The sequence below is a fragment of the Pleurodeles waltl genome, chromosome 11, assembly GCF_031143425.1.
Source record: "Pleurodeles waltl isolate 20211129_DDA chromosome 11, aPleWal1.hap1.20221129, whole genome shotgun sequence".
In the NCBI taxonomy this organism is placed as follows: Eukaryota; Metazoa; Chordata; class Amphibia; order Caudata; family Salamandridae; genus Pleurodeles; species Pleurodeles waltl.
This window is the reverse complement of record NC_090450.1, coordinates 592271487-592295417: the sequence shown is the minus strand read 5'-3', so window position 1 is coordinate 592295417 and position 23931 is coordinate 592271487. Positions and strand designations below refer to the sequence as shown.

General features: G+C 43.7%; 1 protein-coding gene across 2 annotated transcripts in view; it reads right to left on the bottom strand.

The window, feature by feature from the left end:
- Positions 1-17821: 17821 nt before the first annotated feature.
- The window catches only part of ADD2 (adducin 2), a 309265-nt gene continuing 303155 nt past the window's right edge, over positions 17822-23931 (bottom strand). Inside the window, exon 15 of one of the 2 annotated variants that reach the window (XM_069214100.1) lies at positions 17822-20784. In XM_069214100.1, the coding sequence (XP_069070201.1) occupies positions 20465-20784 (320 nt within the window). In that variant the 3' untranslated portion in view covers positions 17822-20464. The remainder of the gene's footprint in view (positions 20785-23931) is intronic. The other variant, XM_069214101.1, reaches the window with a different exon arrangement.

The window sequence follows — 23931 nt, the reverse complement described above, 5'->3', positions numbered from 1 at the left end:
TTTCAAGTCACTGAGCAGTTCTCTGGACATATACAGGAATGAGGTTGAATACTGAGCTCCTACATCAGGTAAAAAAAAATTGAAGTGACTTGCAATACATAGCCTTTTAATGTAAAGCAGAGGGTATTTTATTCATTATACTACACCGTCACTCATCTCCCTTCCCACAAACAAGTGAGATCCTGGGGGGGTGGCATTCTTTTTGTTAAAGCTCTTTGTGTTGCCAGTGCATCCCTTTTTATTACTCTCCGGCGGTGCATAGTGAAGACCCATATCTATGTGGCCACGCAAAGCCACTATGTGCGGCTTTTTATGGCCTCATAGATATGGTGTAAGGCGATGCAGCGCACATCGCTGCGTTGCCTTACACTGTGTCCGGGAGGCGATCCATGGGCGTTGCGGTGGGTGTTCCCAAACAACACCCATTGGTTTTGATGCATTGCCAGATTTACAAGGATGTTTCAAAACTACGCCTTTCCAGGGTAGGGGCAACAAGGAGAAATATATTTATTTCTCCTCATTGTTTGCTCTTTCTATGGGTGCTGCATTCTGCAGCTCACATAGAAAGAGGGAACCACCTCTTGGGATTGTTTTTGGGCGCGAAGGTGCTCTTACTGCATAAAGACAATCCTGCCAACAACGCAGACACCTGACACAATGCAGACTCACAGGTGCCAGAGTTGACGCTAAGCAGCAAATTGTGTGCCAGTGCAGGGGGAAAGGACAGAAATTCATTGTATCTTGTAAAAATGGTGCATTTCTGTCCTTTTGAGTTGGTATAGGGAAGTGCAGCAAAAAGGCTTGCGGCGCTGCCCTACGTCAATTCCTTAAAAATATGCCCCTTTGTGTCTTGCTCTTTAACTTGGAAATCATAGTATGGTTGCAGACATGAACAATAAAATGAGAATCTGTAGCACAAAATTTAAAATAGCAAAAAACAGTTCATAATTTATTGCAAAAAGATAGTAAATGTATTTAAAGGTAAATACCATTATAAAATGCTGTGGATCTAATTGCAGAGGATTCTATCCTGCCTTTAAAATTCTGTAGCATGCAAAAACTCTCTTGTTGCTATATATGTCTCCTTTCTGTTCATTTAAAAAAAGAAAAACACACTAGAATTATGAAAAGTCAGTTGTCGTTTTGGTTAAATTGCAGCTGTATTTATGCTCCATGACCTGTTTTTCACCTTGGCAGCAGGTGTTATAACATCATGGCCCATATTTATACTTTTTGACGCTAAACTGCGCTAACGCAGTTTAGCGTCAAAAAGTTTTGCGCCGTCTAACGCCATTCTGAAGCGCCATGCGGGCGCCGTATTTATGGAATGGCGTTAGACGGCGCAATCAGACCGGCGCTGCCTGGTTTGCGTGGGAAAAAACCACGTAGACCAGACAGCGCCGGCGTAGGGGGAAAATGGCGCATGGGCGTCTTAAAATGGGGCAAGTCAGGTTACGTCGAAAAAATCGTCTTAACCCGACTTGCGCCATTTTTTAACGACGCCCATCCCCCATCAACATGACTCCTATCATTGTAAAGATAGGAGTCATGCCCCCTTGCCCAATGGCCATGCCCAGGGGACTTCTGTCCCCTGGGCATGGTCATTGGGCATAGTGGCATGTAGGGGGGCACAAATCAGGCCCCCCTATGCCACAAAATATTATTAAAAAAAAAAAAAAAAAAACTTACCTGAACTTACCTGAATGTCCCTGGGGTGGGTCCCTCCAGCCTTGGGTGTCCTCCTGGGGTGGGCAAGGGTGGCAGGGGGGGTCCCTGGGGGCAGGGGAGGGCACTCTGGGCTCATTTTGAGCCCACTTGTCCCTTAACGCCATGCCTGACCCAGGCGTTAAAAAGCGGCGCAAATGCGCCGTTTTTAGCCACGCCCACTCCCGGGCGTCGCTTTTGCCCGGGAGTATAAATACCACGTAAAGGCCTGGGAGTCATTTTTTAGACGGGAACGCCTCCCTTGCATATCATTAACGCAAGGAAGGGGTTCACGCTAAAAAATGACGCACATTCCGGGAACTTTGGCGCTATTCGCCTCTAACGCCATAGTATAAATATGGCGTTAGTTGGCGTTAGTTTTGCGTCGAAATTGCGTCAAAAAAACCGACGCAATTTCGGCGCAAACGGAGTATAAATATGCCCCCATATCTCAACTATATTAAACTGTAACAGTTTAACGAAATGTCACTTACTTAGATGTCACAATTTGACTGCCATGAGAGAATTATATGTCTCAAGGCTTGAGTACTGGCAACTGCATCTTCTAAAACAACTTTTCTCTAGTCTAAAGTAAATCTGAAGTTGCACTGTCAACATATTCTCAGATGTCCTTCAATTTCTCTTGTGGTACAAGGACCCTCACAGTGTCTCTGCTTACTTCTCTGTTACAGATGCCATCTTTGTATGTATCTAAATGTTATTTGTATAGGCCAAACTAGCCAAATGGCAGCAGATCACTGTACAGAGTCAAAGGCAAGCATTCAGTCAACAAGTGATAGGAGTGTTATCTGGATTCTGAGAGCAGAAGTGTAGTGATACTGCATTGTGATGTAGTGTTCTTTAAAAAAAAAAAAAATGAACATCTTCAAGACATTCCTAAATTTGAAGTCATTGGGGCGGCCCTTATGCTACGGTGATGTTCCAGATTGTGGGTATTTTGTTTTAATATATTTTTTAAGTTCTTAGGGGCAGTTTTGCATTAAAAAGTTTTGCACCGGCTGGCACCATTCTTGAGCACCAGCTGGGCACCATATTTATGGAATGGTGCACGGCGCAAGGGGTAGGCTAGAGTAAAAAGAAATGACGTTAGCCGGGTGGGGGTGGCGGTATGGGAAGGGGGTTTTGTACCAAAAAATGATGTTAGGCAGGTTAGAGAAAAAAAAAAAAAAAAGACTAACCAGCCTAGCGTCATTTTCTAACGCAAAACCATCCATACCTCTTTGTGCCCACCACCCCAATGGCCAGCACAGGGGACCAGGGTCCCCTGGGCATGGCCATTCCATCAAGTGCCATATGGGGGGGCCATATCAGAACCCCCAATGGCACACAAAAAAAATACTTACCTGTACTTACCTATACTTACCTGGGATGGGGTCCCCCATTCTCTGCTGGCCCTCTGGTGTGGGTGTCCCTGGGGCAGGCACCTGTGGGCTTATTCCATGGTGTTCCAACATGGAAATAGGCCCACAGGTCCCCTAATGCCTGACCTGACCCAGGCGTTATATAATGGTGCAAAGCAAGCTTTGCACCATTATTTGACCTCTCCTCCCCGTGTGCGATTTTAGCACGAGGATAAATATGGCGCTAAGGCCATAGAGTGGTTTGTTGCACGGGAACGCCTACCTTGCATCTCATTTACGCAAGGTAGATTTCAACGTCCAAAAAATTACTATAACTCCAAAACTTTGGCGGTAGACGGGTCTAGCGCCAAGGTATAAATATGGAGTTAGTTTTGCACCGAATATGCATTAAAATGTGGTGCAAAACAAGTATAAATATGTCCCTTAGCATGCTGGTGTCCTAGCTGCAGGAGTGTTGAAAGCCTCTAGAGATGTTAAGCCTGTCTGAAAGATGGAGGTGTTGGTTGTGATGGCTTTGTAAATGATGCAGCTGTTTTTTATGGAGTTCTGGCAGGATGTGGGTGATGAGATCACATCTCGTGAGGCCCTGGATGACGTGCTATGGAATGCAAGATGCCCTCAGGAGGGGCCAGTATGTGGAGTTTGGGAGGCTGTAGAATATGGCACTATTGCCATCAAGATGCAAGAGTATGAGGGCTTGAGCAGCAGTTTCTGGAACAGATGATTTCAGTTTTCTTTTTTTCTTTTTTTAGAGAGAGCTGGTAACAGTCCATTTGTTTTTTGATAATTGTGTTCCTTGAGAGTGAAATGGGTATCAGTGGGAATGCAAATGACATGTCATTCTGGGATATTGGGGTTCAAAACCAACAAAGTTATTGTCATGAGCCAGGTTTATGCAACTTCTTGTTTGTTGTTCTTGGCAAATAGGAATTCTGTCAAAAATTCTATCTTCCTTTTGCTTACTGAAAGTTCCCCATTTGGGGCTTTTCTCCACTCCCTTTATGTTTTTTCTCTTTCTCCTTGTTCATTCTGAGATGAAGGGTACAACACTCGTCACATAACATTCAGGAGGCTGGTGCAATCACGTGGTGAGCTCTAGCAGGTGCTGGCTGCCAGCAACAAAGCTATGAACTACTACAGTCAACCTAGCACTAGGGAGCCAGATGACTGCATGTCATTGGGACCACTTCCAAGCCCTGAACGTTGGTTTTATTAATCAGTGTTAACCAAGGGTATTTGTCCAATTACTTCATGGATAGCAAACTAAGGGGCATATTTACAAGCCCCTTGCGCTGCATAATATTTCCTGATGCTACAGTGGCGCAGAGTACAGACCCATATCTACGAGGCCACGCAAAGCCACTTTGCATGGCTTTTCATGGCCCTGCAGATATGGTGTACAGCAATGCGCGCAAGTCACTGTGTTGCCCTACACTGCACCAGGGGGGCATTCCATGAGCATTGGAGTGGGTTTTCCCACGCAACACCAACAGGTTTTGATGCATTCCCAGGTTTACAATGATCTGTAAACCTAGGAATGCATCAAAACAGTATGCCTCCCCAGGTGAGGCATAACGAGGAGTAATATATTTATTTCCTTTTTGTTTTTTCCTCTTTCTATGCGTGCTGCATTATGTAGCACACGTAGAAAAAGGAAAACACCTCCATGGTGTTCATTCCTGCACAAAAACAATCCTGCCAACAACGCAGACACTCTTGCACCATGGAGCAAGAGTGCCTGTATTGGCGCTAGGCACCAAATCATGCTCCATCACTGACTGAAAGGACAGGAATACAATGTATCTCATAAATATGGTGCATTCCTGCCCTTTCAAATTGGCGTAGGGCAGCGCAGCAAAAAGACCTGCAGTGCTGCCCTACGCCAATTCATTGTAAATATTGAACACTCAATCAAACCCACAGTATGCAAGTATGTATTGGAGGGATTTATTTGATGTGCACACAAGTGGCTAACCGCCAGTGAATTATTGGAATGTTTATGGTTCCACAGACTGCAATAACATGACTGTGGCAATTTATAATATTTGTGTGCTTACAGTGGTTGCAACAGGACATGTGCAATGAATGCTGCATGCACTTCTTCAGAGTGCTTTTAAACTTGCACAACCACCTTTCACTACAGCCACAGGCGGTGTTTAATTTGTGCTGCTAGATGCACGTGGTGTGTCCGTGCACTGATTTTTCGTGGCCAGAGCTTAGTTTTCTTTGTCAGACTTTGAAGAAGAGAGGAACAAGCAGAAAAGGGAGAAATGAAGCAGAACAGACAGTATTAAGAGGGTAAAATGCAGTGCTGAAAAATAGCCAACAAGAGTGAGAAAGTGACAGGAAGTGCACAGAGGTGAAAGAATGCAGCATAGGTAAATTCAAGATTAGGCAATCTTGTTTTTCGACAACACCAGATGTTCCAGAGCTACTAATCATAAAAAGTCATAGGATTAAAGAAGCTTGAGTCCCCAGACAGGCCATCAGTCCTTTGCTGTTAATAATTCAACAAAAGTAGAGCATTGCTTCATACTACTCAATTTATGATCCGTCCATTTTATTTAAAGAAATTATCAGTGAAATTAGATCTCTCCTATTTCTTAAAGGAAAGAAATGCTATAGTTTTGTGTGACCTGAAGTAAAAATTGGAACACAAGATACAGAGCAACAAAGTACATTTCCAGCACATTACTTGGGTATATTTTGTTATGTTATCTATATTGCATTTGTTAGAAATGTGTGCAAATAAATCATTAATAGAATAATCACATTGCATTTAAGGTTTGCAAGAATCGTTTCCATCTACCCCGAGTGTTTTGCCATGGACCTAAAAGCACACAACGCATGTGACGTAACAGCTGTTACATTGTATAATGGGTGCTCAAACATTAGATGGGACTAACTGAAATCCTTCAACATTTCAGACAATAACAATATATAAATAATGTTATATTAAGTGCCAAACGTGCCGGGCGGATGGAGGGCATTGTGACTAAACAGGGTGGCCAAACAACAGAAAACTATGTAAAGAAGGAGATGGCAAACAGCGTAATGTAGCAATACTGAGGAAGGGTAAACAGGAAGAAGGCTTACTGAATAGTAGATCCTAGTATGGCGTGCATTCTCTTCTGAAGCAGTAACAGTGAGCTTTTCAGCAGGAAGTTGAACCTCAATCTGCAAAAATTTATCTGTGGGTGAAAACTCCCCGATCCACAGGTTCATGATCTACAGCAGGTTCATTATCAGCTGACATTTCTTCTTGCAGATCCAATTTACTGGTAATCATCTGGCTTTGCAGATTGTCTTTAGGAGTATACCTCGTACCATGGGGTGACTGGGGGCATTCTTGGTTGCTTTCGCAGCATAAGGTGGAATAATACTGTAAACTAGCACTGCTGTGGGTATTAACGTTGGCAGGTCTGTTGCCACCCTGGAAAACTACTCATGTAAAATCATGATTAAGTACCTTTCAAGAGTGCAAAAGGAATTGGAACGCTCCGATATTTCACGGAGATGTACTGGAAGTGTTTCTCTAGGTGGGAACATTGAAAAAAGAGAGTGAAAATAGATGTGCTTCTGCACCTTTCCACCATGCACACTCCAGTGAATTGCTCACCATGTGGCACAGCCACTTGAGTTTAAATAGTGAACTCTGCTTATGATCTGTAACTTGGCATGGTGCACTCATTAGGATTCTGTGGGACATGTTTGTCCTGAAAACGCAAATGGTAGGCACAAGTATATGATTCATAGATTTACACATTCATTGTGAATTGAGCCCGCTACCTTTTCATTACAAAAACCGGTGTGGCAGTTCAAAAGTCCTGGCCAGTGACAGGAAGCGCATGTGGCCTTCCACAACAAGGACGCACATGTTCTCCAGAAGAATGGACCCGATTACTCGTGGCTCCAGTCGAATGCAATAATTATCCCATCTGATAAAAACCTGACAACGTTCAGAATCTATCAGATTCAACAATTATAGTATATTCTGAGGTTTATAAGAGAATAAAATGCAGATTTTGGTTCACCAACATTTGCTGGTTATAGTTAATACTGTACACTTTTGCTTTTTCAGGTTTGACCTGGTGACATTGAATGAAGCAGGAGGCCTTCCTTTATCACACCTGGTAGTTAGCGGGAGCAGTAAATAGTACACAAATCAGAATTCATAACCCTCAGCAAGCAGGGGGATCCACAGAAACCGGAGAACTATTACTCTCTCATCATCAGGGCCTGTTTATAAGATCGGCAGGCAGCAGGGAATGAAGTATCACAGTACCTTCTTCAGCTTGAATGGTGACTACTGTAGGGATGTTTAACAGTGTGCAGCCTGAACTGTATCAGCACCTCAACACCAGGGCTATAAGCAGCTCATGACCCAGTGACGGCACTAGATGCCCCATTGTCTACATCCGGTTGTGTAATCGCTGTTGGTATATTTGCATCTGAGAACTCATACCAAGGTGAGATTTGTAATTGCTGCTCAGATCCTTTCTTAGAAGGCACTAGATTGCTGGTCAGATCTTTTCTTAGAGAGGGTGGGTGATTGCTGTCCACGTTCGGACAACCATATGGAGCATTATACATGTCTGGAGTATTTGGTAATGAGATAAGTCTACATGCATTTAAGAAAATACCATGGGCAGTAGAAGGGACATCATTCATCCCTGGACTCTTGCACACTCTTAGCTCCTCCACAGCTTCTGTTGTTACTGAGGGTTTAAGAGAAGGGACAGGGTTGAAGCGTACAGAAAATTAAAAAGGCTCTTTGAGCTTTCTTGCTGCTGTCTTCATAACCTCTGTGACCTTGACCAGAAGTGAATCCAGCGGTGGCAGCTGTTAACTCTTGCTACCCCAAATATACATCTAAGAATGCCAACTGGATGCAGAGTAATATTCTAACTATCCACTGAACCTAGTATTTATATATTACATTATCCTAATAAAAGCCTATGAGAAGAGAAGGTCAATAGAACAAGTGGCATATTCAATTAGCACATAAAACGAGGTGTTCAGCACAACCAAAGTGAAGAGCGGAGTTCCAAGCTCCAACACAAAGGCTATTGTGGGGAAATAGATCAAAAAGGACTTTCAAGAACAGATCTGAATATTTGTTATTTGTTGCCTTTCTCAACCTCTCTTACCCTTTCCTGCCTCTCCTAACCCTGGCGACTACAGTGTCCGAGCAGTAGTAAAGTTGAAACCAAATAGTTTATTTCAGACTACTGATAGAAGTTCTAATCCCTGTTGGCTTCCCATCTACTCACACCTTGTGCTCCATACTTCGTTATTCAGAGAAAGCATTGATCCATTCTCAGATGGAAATATGGCTTATAAGCACAGCGAATGCAAAGAGGGTATTTAGGAAACAGGAAAGACTAGTCTATATAACAAAATGTGTTGCGGTGAATTAATCTCCTTTCAGTATCGTGCATGACTTTTTTTTTTATATATGAGGTATGCCGTCATGAGCAAAACGTCACACAAGATATCGGAAAATCACATTTGATTATAAAAGTGCAATTTTGCTAAATCTTATTGAAATGTCACAATAGGCAATCATGAACACCTCTAAAATGCTTTCCTCTTTTATGCATGCTATTACCAGTAGTAGTAGCCAACAATGGATAAAGCAAATGTTTTGAGCCAACCTTGAGAGGCGTAATAAAGTTAACAATTTTGATTAAGGCTTGCAGAATAAAAAAGTAAAATGTAATCCCTGTGCACAGGCTGAAAAACGTTCAGGTGCATTAGATGAGAAAAAGAAAAAGCGATTTGTTCATGTAAGTCCAATTTATACCAGGTTTACTAGCTTGCAGAAATTCACAATACTCATTTGGAGAATCATAACTGGTGGAAATGTATGGGGCAAAATGCTCGGCCAGTGTTGTGGTATTTCCACTTTCACAAATTAAGCATTGCTTGGGGAGTTTTTGGTCTTTTAAAGTGGAAATACATCTTAAAGCAGACCAATACCCACAGTGTGCTTTTCAGGGTCAGAAGGAGAAAGGAACTTCCCCATATTCCTCACTGAAAGAGTTTCTCTGTGGGGAAAACATTTTTCTAGTGGAGAAACACCAAAGGTAAAAATGCAGATTAACATTTGATCATTTATTTATAGATATGCCTATGCATATTTGTTTGCACCTAGTGGTAAATCCACATCTGCAAATTTTGGGCCTCACTTCCAAGAAACTGACACATCCGCAAAGATGCAACAGATTCCTTGTGCCTGCCTTTGCAATGCCATGGATGTGCTGTATTTACAATACAGAGCTCCATGGCGCACATTTTCACAGATGAGTCAGAAATTCGTACGCATATGTTGCAGCTAAAGTGACGCATTGAGGCAGTTGAGTCGTAAAACTGATGCAACTCCAGCAATTTTACGCCTTGTCTGAGAAAGTATTAAAATATTCTACAAGGCTTTTTTTTACCTGGGAACACCTACCCTGCACACATTATACCTGGCACAGGTAAAATTTGATGCAGGGCTATACAAACGGATACATTGGGCCCAATATTTCAGTTTGTAGATATGGAGCACTGTAGAGCATTGATTCTGCCACCGCTGTGTCGAAAGAATGACTCAGCTGCGGCGCAATGGGTCTCTAAAGGAGGTCCTTTATCTTTTAAAGTAGTGGTTTTCCAGGAGCACTCTTGGGCTTTTTCATGAATCTTATTAATATCAGAAATGTGCGCCAAACACAGAAGTGGCATACAGGAGAAAATGTCTCACTTCCAAAGCTGGCCTTTTGGGAATTGGATAGGGAATGAGGTACACAAAGAATGACGGGAAATTGTGCAAAATTGGACTTGCCATGCAGTTTTTTCTGGCAGAGGAATGAAGGTCAGCAAACTCTGCAGGATATTAAACAGATGAAGCGCCTATCACTAAATGGCCCACTAGGAGCCTAAAGGGCTGAAATATGATTTTTGTCCACACATATTCTGTCAAATATTAAAATGACCAAGTTACTTTATTTTACCTGCAACATAAAGTAAATGATACACTCCAAGAAAAATGATCCTCCACATGCTTGACTATTTTTCACAATTCAGTTAAATGTATTACAAGGAGACAGGTCAGTAGGAAAGAATAAAAAAGAGTAAACAAGTGCAAGGTTTTTGGCCTACTTCATGGTCCCTCTAATTAAACATCTTATCAGACTGTTTCACAGTTACAGATATCAATGTCCAACGTAAAATGATGGGTCCCAGAATTAATTGTGGCAGGGGCAACCCATGGTTAATCGTGAAGTGGCAGCTTAATTAATTTGTTTTCCACTTACTTGATCCTAAATTGGCAAATTTCCTTTAAATGACAAATGCCCTGTCACTCTGATAGTCTATGTCGAGCACAGTTTTCGGGAACATATTCATGTTGTGTCTGGACCAGTTGTATGTCACAACATCAGTGCACATATATATCGACTACCAACATATCATCAAGGTAAACATAAACATGGAAGTAGGGATTTAGGGCCAGATGTAGGAAGAAAGCAAATTGCGACTTGCAATTTGCGAGTCCGTGCGACTCGCAAATTGCAAGTCGCAATTTGCTATGCAGAAAGGTGTCTCAGACACCTTCTGCAACTCGCAATGGGGTCGCAAAGACCCACCTCATAAATATTTATGAGGTGGGTCGCAGTTTGCGACCCCATTGCGAGTATGGGCACTCACGGGGATGGTGGCCTGCTGGAGACAGCAGACCACCATGTCCGTGACTGCTTTTTAATAAAGCAGTTTTTTTTTTTTCTATCTGCAGCCCGTTTTCCTTAAAGGAAAACGAGCTGCACTTAGAAAAAAAAACGAAACCTTTTGTTTCGGTATTTTTCAGAGCAGGCAGTGGTCCATAGGACCACTACCTGCTCTGAAAAATTGTTTTTGTGATCATTCACAAAGGGGAAGGGGTCCCATGGGGACCCCTTCCCGTTTGCAAATGGGTTACCATCCACTTCAAGTGGATGGTAACAGCGATTTCATTTGCGACTGCTTTCGCGGGCGCAAATGAAATTGCATAGCATTGCGAGTCGCAAATAGGAAGGGAACACCCCTTCCTATTTGCGAGTCGGAAATGCATTTTGCGAGTCGGATCCGACTCGCAAAATGCATTTCTGCATAGCAGAGAGGCTTTTGCGCCTCGCAAACGGCGTTTTTCGCCGTTTGCGAGGCGCAAACCCTTTGCTACATCTGGCCCTTAGGGCCAGATGTAGGAAGGAAGCAATTTGCGAGTTGCAAATTGCGAGTCCTTCCAACTCGCAATTTGCAACTCGCAAATTGCTATGCAGTACGGTGTCTCAGACACCGACTGCAACTCGCTATGGGGTCGCAATGACCCACCTATGAGGTGGGTCGCAAATTGCGGCCCCATAGCGAGTATAGGCACTCGCTAACATGGAGGCCTGCTGTAGTCAGCAGGCCTCCATGTTAGCGACCTGCTTTTCAATAAAGCAGTTTTTATTTTTTTTTAAATGTAGCCCGTTTTCCCTAAGGGAAAACGAGCTGCATTTCAAAAAATCCGAAACCTTTTTTTCCTTGGACCACTCCCTGCCCTGAAAAAATATTTTGGGGTCCATTCACAAAGGGGAAGGGGTCCCATGGGGACCCCTTCCCGTTTGCGAGTGGGTTACCATCCACTTCAAGTGGATGGTAACTGCGACTCCATTTGCGACCGCATAAGCAGTCACAAATGGAATTGCATACCATTGCGAATCGCAAATAGGAAGGGAGCACCCCTTCCTATTTGCGATTCGGAAATGCATTTTGCGAGTCGGTAACGACTCGCAAAATGCATTTCTGCATAGGAAACACGCATTTGCGAGTCGCAAACGGCAAATTTTGTCGTTTGCGACTCGCAAAGTGCTTCCTACATCTGGCCCTAAGTACGGTTAATTCCAGATCTTCTTACTTTGATGGTACGCTGGCAATCGAAATTGTGGATTCCAAAAAAATGCAAGTTATTTAATTTATGGTATTATGGTAAAACCCCACCTGAATCTTTAGCTCATAAACATGAAAGATATTGGGATGACCACATGGAGCGCTGCTGCAACGTCTCCTACCCTAAATGGGTATACATTCTCCTCCATCCCAGTGCAATAAGTCCTTTTTATCAAATTCCCCAAAGGAAGCTTGGAAAGTGACTCTATAATAATCCCAACACCCACTCCGTACAGTTTGAAAGCTGAAGCTGGCTATGAAACATTGCAAAATGAAATAGCAATGGGAATCCATACAACAAAAGGGTCTGAAACACTGTCTTCTTCTTTGAATTGACCGCAGCTGGAAAACATTCATGAATCCTTGGATAACAGCTGTTTGAAGATTCAACAAAAGATAGCTCACAAATCAGGTGCTGGGCGAAGAATTATTTCTCTGCTACATAATATAATTCCTGAAGTGATTATTTCAGTATGATTAAAGGAAAATATCCCAAGAAACAAATTTATGACATTAGCAGGCAAGGATAGTAAATAATAGCACATCTTCATAGTTCCTCCTTTCCAGCAGCCCTATCTAACTGAATTACAGAATCAGGAGGAAAAGATTCTGTTTGCCCTGGCATGACCGAAGTCCTTGCAGCAGAAGGAAAACAGAGTTTTGAAATTGAAGGAAAGCAATGCATACCAGGCTGAACTATAAGAACTCAAGACTTCATGTACTCTGTTTCTGTCCCTGGTACATGGCATCACTGAGAAGACAGTAACCCAGTAACTTGAAGAAGGCAGCAAAAAAACAACCAAGGAGGGTACCAATGACCAGTTCCAGGAAGAGTCACTCTGAAAGCAGTGGCTTTAATGGAAGAGAAATGCACAACTAGACAGCAGAACCAACCATTCTCGGCAGGTACATAGAAAGAACATACATTTAGATAGTAATTGCCAATTCTAGCAAGATACTTAGGACCTCATTTACGAGGCCCTTGCACCACAAAGGGTCACTTTTAGTGACTCTCTGGTGGTGCAATGCCCTGCGCCATATTTACAAGGCGACGCTAAGCAACTCTTTGTGGCTTAACACGACCTTGGAAATACATTCCTTTTACATGCATCACTTTGCGTGAAAGGGGTGTGCAATGGGTGTTGCTGTGGGCATTTCACTGCAACACCCATTGCATTTTGACGCTGCCCCAGATTCATGAGGGTTCAAAAACCTGAGGCTGCGCCGAAAACGAACACCATTCCATGGTACAACAAGGAGAAATACTTTTATTTTTCCTTGTTTTTTGCTTTTTCTTTGTGTGCTGCATGCTGCAAGCATTAAATAATGATGATTTGCTACTTAGCGCTAGGAAGCTAAATTTAGTGGCAGAGCTATGGAAAACGAGGGGTGTGCTGCATTGCTGTAAATATGGCACATCCCTGAATTTCTGAAGTGACGCAGCGTGGCGCTTCCTAGTTTGGCGCAAAACCACTTTGGTGTAAGTGAGGCGCTAGATTTCATACCTTTATAGGCACCATAAATATATACATAATGTTTTAATCTACACATTACCTTTTTACTACCACTTATAGGGGAGCCACTTTTTATCATCACACTCCGTAATCTCTATCCTTTTAGAGCCATATCTTTATTTTCTTTTACTCTTTTTACATGATGGTTTTGCAGTTGATAATTTTTATGTTTAGGGGAAAATGAGACACTTGTGCCAATTAAAATCTGAATTACGGCCCAGATGTACAAAGCTATTTAATGGTTGCAATCTGGAAACTTTGCGGTGTGTGACTGTTAAATGGCATTGTACCATTCACCAACCCTATTTTGCGAGTTGGTAACCTATTACTGACTCGCAAAATAGGGGTTCGAGCTTTTTTTCAGGCTGCCAATGGCCCAATTCGCAGATTTCAGCCCTTGGAAACCAGAAAATAGCATTTTCTTATGTACTAAACCCTAGCTTGCGATTTGGTAGCCTATTACTGAATCGCAAAATAGGTTAGCGATTCGGTATTAGGAAGGGGCGTGTCAGGGCCTCACACAGGTGTCTCCACTGGACAGAGATGAGCTCAACACCCCCCTCACCTTGCAAGAAATTAAAGAGGCCATCAAGGGAATGGCAACCAACAAACCTCAGATCTCGATGGATTCCCCATTGAGTTTTACACAGCATATGAACACCAACAGCCCCTAAACTGCTTGAATTATACCAAGACCCCCAGACAAGAGGTTGTCTCCCATCAACGCTGCGTGGGTCCTTGATAGTATCTCTCCCAAAACCACATAAGGACCAATCAGAGGTCACCTCTTATCAACCATTGTCAATGATGGGTTCAGACTACAAGATTCTGGGTAAGGTCATAGCGGGTCAGCTATATGAATATATTCAATGATTAGTACATCCGGGCAAGAATGGCTTGTACCTTGTCGATCCCCTACCTTAAACATCTGCCGCCTGCATAGGGTGATGCAGCTTTCCACTACGTGGTACTGGACTTGGAGAAAGCTTTTGACATAGTGGACTGAGGGTATCTGTTTGACATTAACAGGTATCAGCATGCAGGATCAACTACAATGTCTAATTGGATTATTATACACCAAGCCCTTGGCGCAAGTAAAAATTGGCCAGTGCATATCATGATCCTTCCCAGTAAGCAGAGAGACGTGGCAAGGATGTCTGTTGTCCCCATTGCTTTTCACCTTGGCAACAGAACCTCTTGCACAGATTCTTTGGAACCAGGGCCATGGCTGGCATTCCACTTCATGATGAAATGCATATTGTCTTGATGTATGCGGACGATATCTTGATATATATATGTGATATCCGGGTGGTTATAGTTGAAATCTGTGCTATATTGGAGGAGTTCCGTGCTGCTTCTGGGCTAGGGGTAAACCGAGTGAGATCTTGTTTATTTCCCTTGCATCCAGACTGCCCCCATCAGTATTTTCTGACGGGCACTCAACTGTTACACTGGGAACCTAACACCTTCTGCTACTTGGGGATAAACATTTATCATGCAGCGAAAGACTCTATAGGCTGTACTCTTACTTGGGCCATAGCATCTCTGCACCCTCAGCTGGCATTCTGGCTTACCACTTACAGTGCATGACAGAGGTCCTTTATCTAAGATGGTAATTCTTCCCCGTCTGCTTTACTATTTTCACAATCTTCCTGTCCATATTCCTAAAAACACATTCCACACATTACAGTCCATATTGTGAAGCTTCATTTGGAGCAAGGGGAGGCGGAGAGTTGTGCTTCGTATACTGCAACTACCAGTAGAAAGGGTGGGGGGCTGGGAGCCCCAAACTTCAGACATTATTATTTTGCAGTGGCCTGCATGCTAGCTAGCGGGCCGACTCCCTAAGAACTCGGCCTCCCTGATCCTGCTCGTGTACAGAGGCTGATCTAGCAGACCGTCCTACCCCAGGCCAAACTCCCACTCAACGCTAATGGGTTGTTAAGGATGTCGTATAATAGCCTTCATTGTAGTCTGCGACTTATGCCTTGCAAACCCTGATACTCACCAGAGATTCCCCTACACTCCCTTGCTCCCTTTAATATCCTGGGCAGGGTGAGGGTAGAGACCTGGGAAGCAGATTGAGTCACACTTGGCACATTATTCCAAGATAGAGTACTTGCACCTTATGAAAGTTTACCAGAGAGGTATGGGCTTCTGGTAGGCCATTTTCTAGCTTATCGCAGCTTTCTGGCTTGGAAAACCTTTTGGGACATCACAGACACGGAACCTGATGACCACCCTTTGATATAAATACTATACATGATGGGCAGGGGCGCAGACTTATCACTTGGCATACACCACATATGATCCACTCGAAGTGACCCGTAGATGCTGGGAGGGGGATGTAGGCAGAGACCTGACACAAAAATAATAGGAGAGAGCACTCCACTATCCCAGGAAAGTGTCACAGAACATTAATTTAAAATATATTCAACACAATATCCTCCTTAGGGCTTATCTTTCCCTAGCAACACCATGTGTTTGGGCCCCTCTTGAATCCCCCCGGTGTCAACAGCTGGGGGCCGATATGAGTCACATGTTTTGGAGCTGCTGTGGCACTGTAGGAAACGATTTCTGCAGCACTAACAGAAGTGACTGGTTGTTCTGGGGTGTACACCTTGGAGGGTTACTTGCTAGGACTCTTCCAATGTCCGAAAGCATCTAGGGCCAAAAATAGATTTATTGATTTGGCACTATTGATCACACGTAGAGTCATAGCCATGTATTGGAAAGCCACAACATTACCCAATAAGGCTCACTCGTGCAGGGTGATGCTTAAGTGGGGACAGGCGGAGGCAGTGGCTCTCAGACGAGAGGAAGCTTGTGGACTACCAAAGTACCTTATTGCAGCAGACTGGGAAGTTCTCCTCATAAACTTACTAACCTATAGCGAAGGCCAGTCGGATTAATGGTACCACTCACCTTAACAAAAACTGGATTTCCCTAAGTGCCTGGGAGGCCATGGCCTGTTACTCTCCAATAAACAGCCGTTTATGAATCTGTGCTTGAGTTGCCCTATTGTCTCTCTATATTGCAGATTACTTTGACTGGCTGACCCCCGCATGAGATGTTATATTTTTCCCTATGCCTAGATGATGTTGTGAAATAGGGGGTCATTATGACCCTGGCGGAAGGCAGAGAAGCGGCGGTAAGACCGTTAACAGGCTGGCGGTCTTTCTTTGTAGTATTATGACCATGGCGGTTACCGCCATGGTCATCCGCCGGTTTTCCGTTCCGCTCGCCAGGGCGGAGACGACCACCGGGCTGGAGACCTGGGTCTCCAGCCTGGCGGCCGCCACTATACTGTACTACCAGCGGTATTTTGACCCAGCTTACCGCCGTGAATTTCCTGCAGTTTGAATCGCCATGAAATCCATGGCGGTAAGCACTATCAGTGCCAGGGCATTCCTTCCCTGGCACTGATAGGGGTCTCCCCCACCCCCCTCACCCTGACTCCCTCCCCTACCCCCCACCACCCCTGCCACCCCCCAAAGATGGCAGGACCCCCATCCCCACCCCAACATAACATCACCTATACCCACACTTGCACGCACGCAGGCACCACCTACACACTTGCACGCACACACGGCGACATACATGCCTACATCCACACACACAGACACGCACACCCACATACAAACATACACGCACACATCCATACAGACACCCACAGACATACACACACTCATTCCCAAAACACGCAACACCCCCGCAAGCATACACGCACTCACACACCCCCTCTACATACACAGACGCACACCCCCATGCACCCACACAACACCCCCTCCCCTAACGGATGATCGACTTACCTGTTCCGTCCATCCTCCGGGAGGGGACGGGAGCCATGGAGGCAGCTCTGCCGACACCACACCGCCAACAGAACACCGCCACGGCGAATCACAGGACGTGAATCACTGGGCGGTGTTCTGTTGGCGTGGCGGTGGAGCAACCTCCACTTCCCCGCCTCCCGCCAGTATGGCTGTTGGTGGCTCTCCGTCCGAAAAAGGACAGAGAGCTGCCAACGGTCATAATAGGCCGAGGGGCAAACCGCCACCATTGGCGGTCTTTCGCACGGCGGTCCCTCGGTGGTCTTGGAAAAAGACCACTGAGGTCAAAATTACCCCCATATTCTGCTGATATTTGTTAACGTCGTGGATATGACAAACTTCGACCACATAGTTGTAGTTCTGGACTGGAAAGGAATCTAGCTACTTTTAATAATTGTCCCGCACAGAAGTAGTATTGCTGCATGTTCTCACACATTTGGTTGGTTATATTAGTTTATGATAAGAAGTTTTCTTCTGACTTTGCACGATGTCATTTACATGATGCACATCCCTTATAATGTCCGTGTACTGTGTCAATGTATTGCATTGAATGATGTCACAGAGCGGATTCAATAAAAATGGCTCAACAAAAAAATCTAAAAAATAAAAACCTGTGCATTGCATGTGTGCTGCGTAGTATTCCTCTGCGGCTGTCTAGGCAAAAGATCTTGCACTGGAAGGGTGTGCTTTCAGTACAAATATTATTCTGGATAATGCACACTCACTTTTACACCATGTTTTGAGGCTGTGCACCGCACAAGGTAGCCTTCTTTGAGCACCAGTGTAGGGGATGACTATGGAAGCAGGCCAATAGTAGTATATATGCTCTGTACAGTGTTTTCTCCAATGCACAATGCTGCACGGCAAATTTGTTTGCTATGCTAATATGCATAAAAAACTCATATACCTGGTCCAGAGTGTACTCAACGACCATTTCAGAATCTTGGGCATGTCATATAAGAAAATTTGTTTTGTAGTCTAGGGGCGAGATTTATCAAGGGACTGTTTTGTGCTTGCGTCACCAGGGTGTCACAAGGGCAACACAATCCTTAAGTCAGCTGTACCAAGCAACGCAATGCCACCTTGCGTGGCCCTGCATTGTTTAGTAAATCTGGAGTAAGGCAAGGCAGCAAAAGCTGCTGCTTTGCATTACTCTGCACTAGTGAGGTGTTCCATGGGTGCAGCATGGGTGCTCCCATGCATCCTTCAATGGATTTCTGTGCATTCCCAGATTTACCATTAGTGGTAGACCTGGGAATGTGTTAAAATGCTACGCCTTCCAAGGGAAGGCATAACGAGGAAAAATATGTTTATTATTCCTTGTTATTTTCTCTTTCTAGTGTGCTGCATTCCGCAGCACAAATAGAAAGAGGAAAATGCCTCTAAGGGTTGTTTTTGTGCAGGAAGGTGTCCCTTCCTTCAGAAAAACAATCCTGCCTGCATTGGGGGTAGGCAGCACACTGTGCGCCAGTGCAGGAAGAGAAGCAGGAATGCGCCATATGATGTTAAATACGAGGCATTCCTACTGTATCCCATTTGCACGGAGTCTATTGAAGCAAGGTGACTTGCTGCGTTGCTTTGCCTGAAAATTTGCTATATATGCCTCTTGATCTCAGCAGACTGAAGGGAAATATCTTGGAAAAGGTTAAGGCTTACTTCTTGTTGTCGGCGATTCAAAAGAGGTTCACAAATATAGTTGTTGGGAACGTTTAGTGCCTTAAATGTAGCATGCAATTTTGAAGGCAAATCTAACTTTAGTTAGAACCAGAAGTGATAAACCACTAAGAAAACCAGTAAGATTGTGATGGGATTAGATTTCCTGACACCCACACTATATGACCTGCAGAGTTAAGGATGGCTCTAGGCATACTAAAGCTGATGGAAACTGCATTACCATTATCCAGAGCGGAATGAATTAGAAGCTGGGCCAATGTCCTGCAGTCATCTGAAAGAACTAAAGGTCTGAGTTTTTATAGTAGATGGCTTTGCTAAAATGCAGCTCTGGGCAGTTTGGTGAGGTTAAACCAGCAGTTACCAGTTGAGCAAAGAGCAGTTAAACACCTGAGTCAGAAAGAGATCAGTTTCAAAGAAGGCATGCAGCAAATTAAGCTGATTGTTGCCTTGCAGAGACGCCACTCGGAGGTAGAGCTGGGTGTAAACTGCGTATCAATGAATGGCAACGCCATGCCCCACTAGAATGATTCCTAAGGCTCGATGTAGAGTGTGAAGAATGGAGAAGCCGAGACTGATCCTTACTAAATGCCACATTGTGTGAAACCCCACAGTAACCTAGTGGTCCACTGTGTGGGACATTCGCTTCAAAGCTTGCATCCCATAGGGTAATCAGTACTGGCTCAACAAATGCTTACACACCACGTGTAGGAAGGTGCAAGTGGACACAAGGGACTGCACGAGGTTTTAGACGATCTCTCAGATTGTTCAGCAGATTAAATAGTTTTTCACCTCATTCACAATGCTGGAGCCTTTAGAATACTTTGGTTGTTGTACAGATGCATGATATAAAATGTTAATATCAGAGTGTTCAGGTAAATTAAGGTTCAACTACAGAAATATCAATATACTTATTTAAAACGAGCTGCTTTTGTTTTAATAAACTACATTATTTCAAGCTGCACGTGGTAACCTGCTAGATATAGGTCCAGCTGCAGAGTTCAATCATTCCCATCACAACACATTCTGGTTCCTGGCTTTTTATGTTGACGCCTCAACAAGCACTTTAGGAATACATAGATCTGCACATTTCTGAATGAAAGTGTATGGTGCTTAAAATACAAAAATGGATGACAGTGTCAGTGGTATGAAACCATTTCCTTTCTTCTCGAAGTGCATAGTAAAATATAATTAACGTCAGAAACTGCACTGCAAAAAGAGCACAGGCATTTGCACTCTGATTTCTTTAGAGAAAATCTCTGAATTGGATTATGGAAGCATTACTTTTAGTTATCCCTTCATTTGTTTCTAAAACATAATCCATGACGGCAACAACGGCTGAATACAGTGTTACTAATGTAAACAATTTCTGTGGTCACAACAATTTTACTGGAAATAAAATATCGGTGGAGCTTCAGGATTCAGGTTTCTCTTTCTCCTTCTTTTTTCCTTTTTTCAGGAATGAGGGAGTGCGAAATTTCTTTTTCTTTTTCGATGGGGATTTTGATGGAGAACCTTCAGGTGACAAAGGGCCACTGGTTACGGACTCTGTTTTGTCTTTGGTGGATTCAGTGTCCGTCTCTAAACTGGCCGGTATCTGGTTGGAACCAATGGTGTCATCACATGTAGTCGGGCTCTCCTCTTTACCATTCTCTAGCACTGTAGTCAATGCGCTCTCTGCGGCAGGGTCGGGATCAGCAGGCACCGTGGTTTCTTCTGTCTTCTGAGCACCTTCTAGAGGAAAGGAAATAATGTGAAAGTAGGAAATCCCTTCTCAAAGACAATTTTAAACTTCTTAGCTTGGTAATTGACCTGCATCAACATTCCTCATGGCCTCAGATCCAGGTAACCAGTTACCAGTAACTGAGCTGCCCAGATGTATCCTGTAGTGTGAAGTGAGTATGATATAAACTGTGTTACTCTTCATGGGGTAGTCTCTTAACAGTGGTGACGATTATGTGATATCATGGCAAGCATCAGAAACTACAAGAGCCATGTGGCAAAAACAACATTCAAAAGCAAGGGACGGGCACCCAGCAGATTCATATCCTACCACTCTGGTTTGGGACAGCTGGGCTCATGTTTGTTGTGGAGGATGGGGCTACATACGTCAGATGAGCTGGACACAATTGTTGGCACAACAGCTATGCAGATGAATGAGTGAATGTTTTAAATGATCATTTCCCTACATTCAACTGGCAACCTGGGCCCTGAAAAGATGTCTAGATGTGAGCGTTTAAAGCGAATAATGTATAATGATTAGATGTATGTGTGTGAGTGGGTGTGTGTGTGTTGTTTCCATGGGCACTCAGTACATCAAATTATATGAGTGTGTCTGGAGTATGGAAGACGGAGTTAGGCACTATCTTTCCATAGCCACAAAGGAGACTTGGTATATATGCTTTTAAAACCATCCCAAACAGACTATGAACATCCAGAGGTTACTAAGACTACCCAATGAATAATATGCAACATCGTGGTGCATTGCTGTGCACAGTTAGCAGAAAGAAGCTCATAGTGCCTTCTGAGGTGATTAGCTCAACAGTGCACAGTTTCTCTTCTGATATAAGGAGAACCCATATACAGTGAAATCACTGGAACAATACGTTCCGGGTTGTTCTGCATATACTCCATGGCAGATAAAGCGAGTAATTTTCAGACGACAGGAAAGAGGCCATGCAGCTAGACACCCTAGGGGCAGAGAGGAAGTATGTTTAGATATTTGCCAAACCCAAGGGTGAAAGCAAAAGTCAACAAAGAGATTCTACAAATATTTTGGTTTTAAGTGAAGACATCTTGTATGATAACTGGCATCGGGTGGGCAGTAGTATAGCAGAGATCACAACATGGTGAATACTGCAAACTCAAAATTCCAAGAGAAGTTAGGAGTCAAACATGTTCTGAGGGGCTTCTTTCCAAGCCCAGTGGCGCAGTGCAGCGCTGCAAGTGACCTTGCTGCACTGCGCTGCCCTGCGCCCCAGGGAAAGGGCAGAAATGTACTGTAGCTACAAGATGTGGTGCACTTATTTCCTCTCCCCCTGCGCTGGCACACAATGGGCTGCCTAGTGCTGATGCAGGCACCTTTGCACCATGGTGCAAGGATGCCTGCACCACAGACAGGATTGTTTCTGTGTAGGAAGGGACACAGTGTGAAGAACTGCTGCTTTTGTTACTGGAGTGTGATATTGCAACAGCCCCAACCGCTGCAAAACCAGCCTTCACCCTTCCAGCCTCCCAGGGAAATGCCTTATGCCTGCTACAGCCAGTCCAGCCCTAGCAATGCCCGTGGAATGCCTTGCAGACGCAGTGCAAGGCAACATGGCAATTTGTGCTGTGTTGCCTTACATCATATCAACAAGGCCATGAAAAGCCACACAAAGTGGCTTTGCACAACCTTATAGATATGGGTCTCTACTTTGTGCCACTGGTGCGTCACAAAAAATGACACACAAGTGGCGCATAGGGCCTGTAAATAAGCCCCTAAAGACCTGATTTACAAGAATCTGATGCATTGTCATCCATGCGTCAGATTTCTTGCATTTCCCACACATCCCCCAACGACCCGATGGAGGCACTTTATTTACAATATAGAGCTCCATGGCGCACATTTTTACAGATACATAAGAATTTCTGACACATCTGTTGATGTTAATCCCACTCAAATTACTCAACTTCAACGATTCGAGGGGTCTCCCATAGGAAAAAGCCCTGTGTCAATTTTACACCTGCTCTGAGCAGGGGGTAAAATTTTGATGCAGTGAAGTCGCAGAATGACCCAGTGAAAAGTAAATTTCACTGTGTCACTTCTGCATGGCTTTTCCAGTTGGAACGCCTATCCTGCATATATTATACCTGCAACAGGTATAATGTGATGCAGGGCTTTATAACCGGAACATTAGGCCCAATGCATCAGTTTGTAAATATGGAGCAGTGTAGAGTACTGCTAGCGGAACTACTACATTAAAACAAAATGATGCAGTGGTGACACTAAGGCCTTGTAAATGAGGCCCTGAGTCTCTAGTAAGCCATTTAAATGGCCAGAGGTGTAATTATTTTAACAGTTTCTTTAGGCTGTGAAAGAAAAGAGGGAAAGTGTTAAGCTAGAAAGTACATACGTCGTGGCTAATTAGCTGAAAAATAACAGTAATGCATGTACAAATGTGAAGCAGTAAAAAAAAAAAAAAATGTAGTAATGCAAGGAAATGCTATCTTCCAGATTCAGTACTCATGATCATAGAACCACTGCCATGTCACACTGAGAATCTTGATTTCCTTTCATTATACATCATATGTTCCTGGTGCCGGTTTTGCAGGGGCTAATTTCTCCTCTTTAAGGCCTGTTGTCTAGTAGCACTCGGAGACTTTAATTGGCTGGAAAACAATAGCAATTATGTGTGCTTATGTTGAAGCAGATTTGCTAATTAAGAAATTATTAATGATGATTATGTGTTTTAAATAATGGAAAGTCGTAGAGAAATTAATTGTAGAAAAATGATGTGCATGTCTGAAAATGTGCCCTCGGGGCAAGGTAGCCATTTATACAATGTTGTACTAAAATACCTGAAACTGTGTAGAATAACGAAAATATATATGAATAATGTATTATATGTCATGATGAGATGTATAACCTATGTTTTACATTAACTCGCAGTGCTAACTTAGCTGAAATAAAGGCCTAGTCTTCCTAGGCCTCGCATACAAAGAGCTGAATCACTGAACAGTTTGCAAGAAACTGGATACGTAACCTTTCCTTGATCCACCCGATGTTAAAGTTGCTTAGCTAGAATTTTCTGCAATGTACCGGCAGACAGGAGATGATGAAGACAATTTGATACAATTATGTGTAGAGTAGGCTAAATGTACTTTCCCAGGACTTGAACA